Genomic DNA, 12,227 nt, shown 5'->3' on the forward strand with positions numbered 1-12,227 from the left:
ATGGGGGACTTTAACTACCCGGATATTAACTGGGAAACAGAAACCTGTGAAACCCATAAAGGCAACAGGTTTCTGCTAATAACCAAGAAAAATTATCTTTCACAATTGGTGCAGAATCCAACCAGAGGAGCAGCACTTTTAGACCTAATACTATCTAATAGACCTGACAGAATAACAAATCTGCAGGTGGTTGGGCATTTAGGAAATAGCGACCACAATATTGTGCAGTTTCACCTGTCTTTCACTAGGGGGACTTGTCAGGGAGTCACAAAAACATTGAACTTTAGGAAGGCAAAGTTTGAACAGCTTAGAGATGCCCTTAATCTGGTAGACTGGGACAATATCCTCAGAAATGAGAATACAGATAATAAATGGGAAATGTTTAAGAACATCCTAAATAGGCAGTGTAAGCGGTTTATACCTTGTGGGAATAAAAGGACTAGAAATAGGAAAAACCCAATGTGGCTAAACAAAGAAGTAAGACAGGCAATTAACAGTAAAAAGAAAGCATTTGCACTACTAAAGCAGGATGGCACCATTGAAGCTCTAAAAAACTATAGGGAGAAAAATACTTTATCTAAAAAACTAATTAAAGCTGCCAAAAAGGAAACAGAGAAGCACATTGCTAAGGAGAGTAAAACTAATCCCAAACTGTTCTTCAACTATATCAATAGTAAAAGAATAAAAACTGAAAATGTAGGCCCCTTAAAAAATAATGAGGAAAGAATGGTTGTAGATGACGAGGAAAAAGCTAACATATTAAACACCTTCTTCTCCACGGTATTCACGGTGGAAAATGAAATGCTAGGTGAAATCCCAAGAAACAATGAAAACCCTATATTAAGGGTCACCAATCTAACCCAAGAAGAGGTGCGAAACCGGCTAAATAAGATTAAAATAGATAAATCTCCGGGTCCGGATGGCATACACCCACGAGTACTAAGAGAACTAAGTAATGTAATAGATAAACCATTATTTCTTATTTTTAGTGACTCTATAGCGACAGGGTCTGTTCCGCAGGACTGGCGCATAGCAAATGTGGTGCCAATATTCAAAAAGGGCTCTAAAAGTGAACCTGGAAATTATAGGCCAGTAAGTCTAACCTCTATTGTTGGTAAAATATTTGAAGGGTTTCTGAGGGATGTTATTCTGGATTATCTCAATGAGAATAACTGTTTAACTCCATATCAGCATGGGTTTATGAGAAATCGCTCCTGTCAAACCAATCTAATCAGTTTTTATGAAGAGGTAAGCTATAGACTGGACCACGGTGAGTCATTGGACGTGGTATATCTCGATTTTTCCAAAGCGTTTGATACCGTGCCGCACAAGAGGTTGGTACACAAAATGAGAATGCTTGGTCTGGGGGAAAATGTGTGTAAATGGGTTAGTAACTGGCTTAGTGATAGAAAGCAGAGGGTGGTTATAAATGGTATAGTCTCTAACTGGGTCGCTGTGACCAGTGGGGTACCGCAGGGGTCAGTATTGGGACCTGTTCTCTTCAACATATTCATTAATGATCTGGTAGAAGGTTTACACAGTAAAATATCGATATTTGCAGATGATACAAAACTATGTAAAGCAGTTAATACAAGAGAAGATAGTATTCTGCTACAGATGGATCTGGATAAGTTGGAAACTTGGGCTGAAAGGTGGCAGATGAGGTTTAACAATGATAAATGTAAGGTTATACACATGGGAAGAGGGAATCAATATCACCATTACACACTGAACGGGAAACCACTGGGTAAATCTGACAGGGAGAAGGACTTGGGGATCCTAGTTAATGATAAACTTACCTGGAGCAGCCAGTGCCAGGCAGCAGCTGCCAAGGCAAACAGGATCATGGGGTGCATTAAAAGAGGTCTGGATACACATGATGAGAGCATTATACTGCCTCTGTACAAATCCCTAGTTAGACCGCACATGGAGTACTGTGTCCAGTTTTGGGCACCGGTGCTCAGGAAGGATATAATGGAACTAGAGAGAGTACAAAGGAGGGCAACAAAATTAATAAAGGGGATGGGAGAACTACAATACCCAGATAGATTAGCGAAATTAGGATTATTTAGTCTAGAAAAAAGACGACTGAGGGGCGATCTAATAACCATGTATAAGTATATAAGGGGACAATACAAATATCTCGCTGAGGATCTGTTTATACCAAGGAAGGTGACGGGCACAAGGGGGCATTCTTTGCGTCTGGAGGAGAGAAGGTTTTTCCACCAACATAGAAGAGGATTCTTTACTGTTAGGGCAGTGAGAATCTGGAATTGCTTGCCTGAGGAGGTGGTGATGGCGAACTCAGTCGAGGGGTTCAAGAGAGGCCTGGATGTCTTCCTGGAGCAGAACAATATTGTATCATACAATTATTAGGTTCTGTAGAAGGACGTAGATCTGGGTATTTATTATAATGGAATATAGGCTGAACTGGATGGACAAATGTCTTTTTTCGGCCTTACTAACTATGTTACTATGTTACTATGTTACTATGTTACAACTAATATCCCACGGAGGTCTGGATTTGTAATGGTACTCAAAATCAAAGTGGAAAGTCAAATTGCAGGCTGATCCAACTTCAGTGGAAATGCCTCAAGACAAGGAAATGATGTTTAGTTGTGTGTGTTGCCTCCATGTGCCTGTATGACCTCCCTACAATGCCTGGACATGCTCCTGATGAGGTGGCGGATGGTCTCCTGAGGGATCTCCTCCCAGACCTAAAGCATCTGCCAACTCCTGGACAGTCTGTGGTGCAATGTGACGTTGGTGTATAATGCGAGACATGATGTCCCAGATGCCTTCAATCGGATTCAGGTCTGGGGAATGGGCGGGTCAGTCCATAGCTTTGATGTCTTCATCTTGCAGGTGCTGCTGACACACTCCAGCCACATGAAGTCTGGCATTGTCCTGCATTAGGAGAAACCCAGGGTCAACCGCACCAGCATAAGGTCTCACAAGGGGTCTGAGGATCTCATCTCGGTACCTAATGGCAGTCAGGCTACCTCTGGCAAGCACAAGGAGGGCTGTGCATCCCTCCAAAGATATGCCACCCCACACCATTACTGACCCAATGCCAAACCGGTCATGCTGAAGGATGTTGCAGGCAGCAGATTGCTCTCCATGGCATCTCCAGACTCTGTCAAGTCTGTCACATGTGCTCACTGTGAACCTGCTTTCATCTGTGAAGAGCACAGGGCGCCAGAGGCAAATTTGCCAATCCTGGTGTTCTGTGGTAAATGCCAAGCGTCCTGGACGGTGTTGGGCTGTGAGCACAACCCCCATCTGTGGACGTCGGGCACTCAGAACATCCTCATGGACTCAATTTCTAACTGTTTGTGCAGACACATGCACATTTGTGGCCTACTGGAGGTCATTTTGCAGGGCTCTGGCAGTGCTCCTCCTTACACAAAGGCTGAGGTAGCGTTCCTGCTGCTAGGTTGCTGCCCTCCTACGGCTCCCTCCACGTCTCCTAGTAGCTCCACCAGCATCTGGACGCTACGCTGACAGACACAGCAAACCTTCTTGCCACAGCTCACATTGATATGCCATCCTGGATGAGCTGCACTACCCGAGCCACTTGTGAGGGTTGTAGAGTCCGTCTCCTGCTACCATAAGTGCAAAAGCACAACCAACATTCAAAAGTGACCAAAACGTCAGCCAGAAAGTATTGGTACTGAGATGTGGTCTGTGGTCCCCACCTGCAGAACCACTCCTTTATTGAGTGTGTCTTGATAATTTCCAGTAATTTCCATCTGTTGTCTATTCCATTTGCACAACAGCATGTGAAATTGATTTTTAGTGTTGCTTCCTAAGTGGACAGTTTGATTTCACAGAAGTTTGATTTACTTGGAGTTATATTCTGTTGTTTAAGTGTTCCCTTTATTTTTTTGAGCAGTGTATATTTTGTACTATTATTTTGATCATCAAATTCTGAACTCTTTGCTCCATTTTGAGGCATGATGAAAAATACATTTAGGATTAGGAAGGAGTACTATGTGCAATCAGTCTTTGGCTCTTCCCTTACCACTTCAGCCAGTGAACGTTTATTATGTTACTGGAATGACAATCTTGTGTAACAGGAGTTTCTCTATGAATACCCCTTCTTGTCTGGATAGACTCTGAACACGTCAGGAAGAAGCTTGTATAGCAGACTGAAGGATGTGGGGAATAGAAATAATGTGATTTATTTATGATTGATCTCATTCTCTTGTTCTGCTTTGATATGTTGCTTGTGTGAATATGTATAATAGAATCCTCCTCTAATAACTTGTTTCTTTTTTACTTTGCATCTACAGGTGTTTCCAGGGAACACAAATGCTGATGGTGTGGTCAGTCACAAGTTCCATCATTCCATTAAGGCCCGATTTTTGCGCTTTGTTCCACTGGGGTGGAATCCAAGTGGGGGGATTGGAATGAGGATTGAAGCGTATGGCTGCTCATACAGTAAGTGGTCAGTAGGGTACATACCTTGTATGATGTCAGATCTAAGTCTTTTCAAAGGATTCCTCCAATGCACAAGAGATCTCATGCTTTATAACAATATGACAGTATAATGTAGAGACAGAGACCTTGATTCCAGCAATATGTCACTTACTGGGCTGCTTGCTGTGGTTTTGATAAAATCACTGTTTTATGAGCAGAAGGTTATCACTAGAGGACCATTAAACCTACTGCTATGTAGTCCTCCATATTCATGAGCTCTGTATAACTCTACTCCCACAACTGGTTGCCAGCTTTCTGCCTATGTACAGAGTAAAAAGAAAGCTTACAATCAGTGATTGGGGCATAATTATGTAGAACTAACCATGCAATGAAATAGTATATCTGCTGCAGATAAAACAGTGATTTTATCAAAACTACAGCAAGCAGCCCAGTATGTGATGCATTACTGACATCATAGTATCTGTCCCGACATCATACCCTCAGATGGGGTAGCAAAAACCTTGGGATTAATCCTCTTTAAATAACTGAGCTGTTCCATTGATACAGCTAGATGATATACTGGGTAAAGCAAAAGAGGGGAGAAGCCAGCGCTGCCTAAGGTTAAAACGCAATACATAAAGTGCAAATGCACATATTAATTTCTAACTGTATTTTCAAAATGAGACCTTTAGCAAACAATTGATCAATTCTTTGAGCCACCCCGCCACTTCATGGCATTCTCATAATGGGGCAGTCCTACTCTACGTTTTTTATATTCGCTGTGCCATAAAGGCCTCCTAAATGAATTAAAAGCAAGACCACATTAAATGCAAGCTGTACCTGGAGCATTACTGAGTCACTCCCATGGCGCCAGAGGGGCAAGCGCAGATAAAGGTTGACCAGGTCCAGGCATAGACATTTCAGGTCCAACCTCCACACTGCCCATCCAGCACAACAGATAGAGGGTGAGACAGGCTGAGACACAGGTGCATAATTAAACAAAGCCTAGGGCAGGGCAGACTGCCCCATTATGAGAATGCCGTGATGTGGCGGGGTGGCTCAAAGAATTGATCAATTGTTTGCTAAAAGTCTCATTTTGAAAATACAGTTAGAAATTAATATGTGCATTTGCACTTTATGTATTGCGTTTTAACCTTAGGCAGCGCTGGCTTCTCCCCTCTTTTGCTTTGATATCCTGGGTAAGTCTTACATCAGTCCCAGGTTTTGACATGTGAGTGTTTTCTTGTTTTGCACTTGTGAGATCTATTAATGATACACTTGCTGGAATTTTGAGTGACATTGATCAGCGATGAGAATGAATTACCGTGTTTTTTTTTTGTACAGTTGCATCCAGACATGTAATCAGCGATTATTGAGGCATACATATTTATATAGATCTTTCAAGATGACTTGTGTTCATTATGTAGACATATCTAGTCTGGATACAAGAAGCACATTCACAAGATCTGGCCTCACTGATGTTTATCTTACTGGCAGATAATGATATGTAAATGAAAAGCTTTTCCTTTTATTTAATGCATTGCCATCATCCTAGATAATAAGATCAATGAGATGTGAAGCAGGTAGGAATATTACCATCTGCACAGAGAATCCTACTCCGCCTCATTGTCTTGTAGCTTATATAACACTCAGTGACGTCAGGCTTCGTCAGGTTAGGTATAAAGCTTCATTAGCCCCTTTCCATATCTTTTGTGGAAGGATATGTGATCCCTTATTTGTAATCTCTTACAGTATTAGCAAAATACCAACTATGACGTTCTTAAGAAGCTTGAGATTGGTCCTGATTCACAACCTGGATTACACTGCCGGCCCTATTCTACTGGCTGTTATTGAGAACCATCAGCGTAATGGACTTTCAACCACCTACATCTTTTATGAATTCTCACGTTTTGAAGCTATTGGATATGGGATAAGTTCCCGATCACAGGGAAAGACCTGAAGACCAGCCGTGCACAGTGCTCGGATATCTCCACCAGTCCTATTTGGAATTAATGGAGCAGCCATGGTCCATTCTGTATAACCCGGTTATTGTGATTGATGGTGGTTATAGGGCTTGTAAACTCAGCAATCAAAAAGTTATTCCCTATCTCATGGATATGAAATCAATTTCAAACTTGAGAATACCCCTTTAATTGAGCTCCTATAATATAGATTTCAAATCACGAGAACAAGCTCTGTTTGGACAGCAGACAACCAATGATTGATCTACTATATAATTGTCTAAGGGTCACTTCAGTCTGTCTCTCCATCTGTCTGTCCTTCTGTCTGTCACGGATATTCATTGGTCGCAGCCTCTATCTGTCATGGAATCCAAGTCGCTGATTGGTCTCGCCAGCTGCCTGTCATGGCTGCCGCGACCAGACCAATCAGCGACGGCCACAGTCCGATTAGTCCCTCCCTACTCCCCTGCAGTCGGCGCCCGCTCCATACTCCCTGCAGTCATCCAGGGTTAATGCCAGCGGTAATGGACCGCGTTATGCCGCGGGTAACTCACTCTGTTACCGCCGCTATTAACCTTGTGTGACCAAGTTTTTACTATTGATGCTGCCTATGCAGCGTCAATAGTAAAAACATCTAATGTTAAAAATAATAGAAAAATAAAAAATCATTATATACTCACCTTCCGCCGCCTTTCCCGCTCCTGGCTACGCTCCAGTGACCGCTCCAATGCAAGGTTCCGGTGGTATGGTCATGTGACCGCGACGTCATCACAGGTCCTGCGCGCCTGCGCGAGAAGGACCTGCCATGATGTCACAGTCATGTGATCGAACTACAATTGGCCCTCGGAAGGTGAGCATATGTTTTTTTTTTAACCTGTGACATACGTGGATGGGCAATATACTATGTAGCTGGGCAATATACTACGTGGCTCTGTGCTGTATACTACGTCGCTGTGCAATATACTACGTGGTTCTGTGCTGTATACTATGTGCCTGAGCAATATACTACATAGCTGGACAATATACTATGTGACTGGCCAATATACTACGTGGCTGGGCAGAATACTGCATGACTGGGCAATATACTACGTGACTGGGCAATATACTATGTGGCTGTGCTATATACTACGTGACTGGGCAATATACTACATGGCTGGGCAATATACTACATGACTGGGCAATATACTACGTGGCTGGGCAATATACTACGTGGCTGGGCAACATACTACGTGGCTGGGCAATATACTACATGGCTGAGCAATATACTACGTGGCTGGGCAATATACTACGTGTACATGCATATTCTAGAATACCCTATGCATTAGAATCGGGCCCCCATCTAGAAGGAAATAATAGATCTGAACCCCTTTAAATCCTCAAACCATGTTCTTCATATTTCAACTGTTTTTATATGGAAGCCTTCTCCTGCGCTCCCATATACCATCCCTGGATGGATTAGTGGTGTTAATGTACAGTACACAGTGATTCCATCTACAGTCTAATAAAGGGTAAACCTTAATAATGGATAGGTGATGTCATGTATTTACAGTTCCTTGAAAAGTTTTCATATCCCATGAAATTTTCTATGTTTTTCACGTTACACCAACAAGCTTATATGTATTTTTATTGGGATTTTATGTGATATACCAACACAAAGTAACAAGTATCTATGAGGTGTAAATTGTGACGTGCATTTGTATTCAGCCCCCTGAGTCAATACTTTTGCAGGATCATTTTTTGTTGCAAATACTGCTGCTAGTTTTTGGGTATGTCTTTACCAGCTTTGCACATCCATAGGCTAAAATTTGCATTCTTCATTGCAAACTAGCTCCAGCTCAGTGAGATTGGATAGAGAGCGTCTGTGAACAACAATTTTCATGTCTTGTCAGAGATTCTCAATGGGATTTAGGTCTGGGCTATGACTAAGTCATTCACACACATGAATATGCTTTGAGCTAAACCATTTCATTGTAGCTTTGTCAGTATGTTTAGGGATGTTGTCCTCCTGGAAGGTGAACCTACATCACAGTTTCAAGTCTTTTGAAGGTCTATATCAGATTTTCCTCCAGGATTGCCCTGTATTTAGTTCCATTAATTTTCCCATCAACTCTGACCAACTTCCCTGTTCTTGCAGAAAAAAAGCATCCCAACAGTATGATGCTGCCACCACCATGTCTGACAATGGGGTGGGTAATTTCAGAGTGAATTGCAATGTTAGTTTTCCGCCACACATAATGTTTCGCTTTGATGTCAAACACTTCTACATTGGTCTCACATGACCACAGCATCTTCTTCCACAAGCCATGAAGATATTCCCAGTAGCATGTGAAAGAAGAAGCTCTGGTCAAATAAGAACATTTTGGGCTAAAGGCAAACGTTATGGGTGGTTGAAAATGACCACTGCACATACCCCCAAAATTTTGCACCAGTAATTGCAGCAAAAGGTAGTCCAACAAAGTAATGACTCAGGGGAGCTGAATACACATGAATTTCACAATTTTTTGGTTTATATGTTTTAAATGTTTAGAAAATCATGTATCATTTCCTTTACACTTCACAGATACCTGCTACTTTGTGATGGTATTTCACATAAAATGCCAATAAAATACGTTTAAGTCTGAGGGTGTAAAATAAAATAATTTGGACAAGTTTATGGGGCATGAATACTTTTTGAAGGCACTGTGAATGTATGTGTCTGCGTCGGCTACCACAGAGCTGGGGTGTAATGGCAGCCAACTGCCGTCTGGCAGGCCATCCTCAGCAGAATAAAAAGGGGAAAGTTGTGGAAGGGATTCCAGGATGAGACTGTTCCAATCCAGACCTCAGGTGCAAACAACCTTGCTGTTACTGGAGCAGTTGATGATGATTACAGCTCTCCACATTTATTCATTACACTGACCCAACAGCTCCTCATGGTGTGATGAACCCCATTCTTTTTGCACCACTCCTCACTCCTGCTGCATATAGCACCATGTGTGCACTAAAACGTCTCTCAGCCCTGACCTTGGCATCCACAGCACCTCAGGCTTAGCCAGAAAGTACCTCAGCATTCTTCCCACCTCTGACAACTAAGTATCATATCTAGACATCCATCGTCTGATCGCTAACTGATGCCGTCTGGCAGTTGGGCACTTTTTGAACCCTTGTGGCTGCACAGAATTAGCTGGAGTCCCAACAGCCACCGCAACAAAGGCACTAACTGGCCTCCTTGATCTCCAGCACCACCCAATCTCAGAGGTGCAGGGTTGCTTCTCCAGGGCTCGGTAGTTCACCTGCAGGGGCTGCTACCCACCAGATTTCACAAAAGCCCTAACACTAATTACATGTGTGTGTGTAGAAATGGCTGAAGAGCTGGCTTCTCCCACCATCAGAGTTCAGACATTTGTGACGCCTGACTTATCTATATACCTTTTTTTTTGTATGTATTCATTATAATACATTATCATTGGTAGACAATGTATCAGCGTTTATTCAGGCTACCCAAGAGCTACAGAACTGTGATTTTGACAGAAGTGGATTTTTTCCCCATCATTGTATACCGTTTTCATAGCTAAGCTGAAGAGCTAAGTGGAGTGTTTCAGGCTTTTTTTATAATGAAAATACACACGATATCAAGCTGAGATCTACAATTTCTACCTTGTAAAGGTACAAATGTCTCTAAGAAAGAAGAATATGAGAGTGAAATATTGCTGCCAGTATCCATTACGTATTATTGCAGAAATAGTAAATGTCAGCACTGAAATTATGAGTCAGTTCAGTCACTATCTGCACGATCTGTAGATGCCAGCGATAACACTTCTCTTATTTCACCAGAACATTCAATTGCTTGAACTTAAATGAACTTGCTACTTAAAATTTATTCCAAAATCTCTTTTTCAATCACGGTGACCTTTTACAAAATAATAGATTTTATAGTAGGAGTTTACATTAAAATGTAGAAACCGCTTACCTATAATCAAAAATGGCTCCATTTGTTTTAAAGTATTAACTTTTACTGGTATTTAATCTATGACCGGTACTGTGTTTTTATTCCATCTCCAGAGCTGAACTACAAAGTAGTTGAAGTGCAAATGACTTCTGAAAGTATTTCAGAAAAAAATGTAAAGCTTTCAGCATGGAAAGTAGTTTCACTGTATATTCAGTTTATCCAGCCCTCCACTGCTGTGTACCACTGTGATAAGTGTACCTCAGCCAGGGACAGGCACCAGGGGCTGGTGCACGTGTCTGGGGTCATTTACACCATTTGGGGTAAGTTAGGATGAATTTGTGATACTTACTGACAGAGTGCCAATACGCAAAGCTCCAGCACCTCCCAAAAAGTGGAAACAGATGGCTGGGATTACGATAACAGCATCAAAAGTTGTAAAAACTTTGTACAATTTTAAATTGTGCAAACATTGTAGCAACATTTCAAGCAGCTTTATACTGAAATGTCTGGCAAAAGCAGCTTGTGGAATGGGGCCAAAAATGTTTAAATAAAGTAGATAGCTAAATAGCTGCTTAAATATAATATACACAAATAAATGCAGTAGTTATATGGTAAGACTAATAGATATAAGATAGATAGATAGATAGATAGATAGATAGATAGATAGATAGATAGATAGATAGATAGATAGATAGATTTATAGATAGATACAGTGGGGCAAAAAAGTATTTAGTCAGTCAGCAATAGTGCAAGTTCCACCACTTAAAAAGATGAGAGGCGTCTGTAATTTACATCATAGGTAGACCTCAACTATGGGAGACAAATTGAGGAAAAAAAATCCAGAAAATCACATTGTCTGTTTTTTTAACATTTTATTTGCATATTATGGTGGAAAATAAGTATTTGGTCAGAAACAAAATTTCATCTCAATACTTTGTAATATATCCTTTGTTGGCAATGACAGAGGTCAAACTTTTTCTGTAAGTCTTCACAAGGTTGCCACACACTGTTGTTGGTATGTTGGCCCATTCCTCCATGCAGATCTCCTCTAGAGCAGTGATGTTTTTGGCTTTTCGCTTGGCAACACGGACTTTCAACTCCCTCCAAAGGTTTTCTATAGGGTTGAGATCTGGAGACTGGCTAGGCCACTCCAGGACCTTGAAATGCTTCTTACGAAGCCACTCCTTCGTTGCCCTGGCGGTGTGCTTTGGATCATTGTCATGTTGAAAGACCCAGCCACGTTTCATCTTCAATGCCCTTGCTGATGGAAGGAGGTTTGCACTCAAAATCTCACGATACATGGCCCCATTCATTCTTTCATGTACCCGGATCAGTCGTCCTGGCCCCTTTGCAGAGAAACATCCCCAAAGCATGATGTTTCCACCACCATGCTTTACAGTAGGTATGGTGTTTGATGGATGCAACTCAGTATTCTTTTTCCTCCAAACACGACAAGTTGTGTTTCTACCAAACAGTTCCAGTTTGGTTTCATCAGATCATAGGACATTCTCCCAAAACTCCTCTGGATCATCCAAATGCTCTCTAGCAAACTTCAGACGGGCCCGGACATGTACTGGCTTAAGCAGTGGGACACGTCTGGCACTGCAGGATCTGAGTCCATGGTGGCGTAGTGTGTTACTTATGGTAGGCCTTGTTACATTGGTCCCAGCTCTCTGCAGTTCATTCACTAGGTCCCCCCGCGTGGTTCTGGGATTTTTGCTCACCGTTCTTGTGATCATTCTGACCCTACGGGGTGGGATTTTGCGTGGAGCCCCAGATCGAGGGAGATTATCAGTGGTCTTGTATGTCTTCCATTTTCTAATTATTGCTCCCACTGTTGATTTCTTCACTCCAAGCTGGTTGGCTATTGCAGATTCAGTCTTCCCAGCCTGGTGCAGGGCTACAATTTTGTTTCT

At 42.0% G+C, this 12,227-nt stretch overlaps 1 protein-coding gene across 1 annotated transcript in view; it reads left to right on the forward strand.

Moving 5' to 3' along the window:
- LOC138669768 (contactin-associated protein-like 5) overlaps window positions 1-12,227 on the forward strand; it is a 1,597,333-nt gene that overhangs the window by 598,639 nt on the left and 986,467 nt on the right. The window contains exon 4 of the mRNA XM_069756498.1: window positions 4,296-4,443. Coding sequence (XP_069612599.1) covers window positions 4,296-4,443 — 148 coding nt within the window. The remainder of the gene's footprint in view (window positions 1-4,295; window positions 4,444-12,227) is intronic.

Source organism: Ranitomeya imitator, chromosome 3 (assembly GCF_032444005.1).
Source record: "Ranitomeya imitator isolate aRanImi1 chromosome 3, aRanImi1.pri, whole genome shotgun sequence".
In the NCBI taxonomy this organism is placed as follows: Eukaryota; Metazoa; Chordata; class Amphibia; order Anura; family Dendrobatidae; genus Ranitomeya; species Ranitomeya imitator.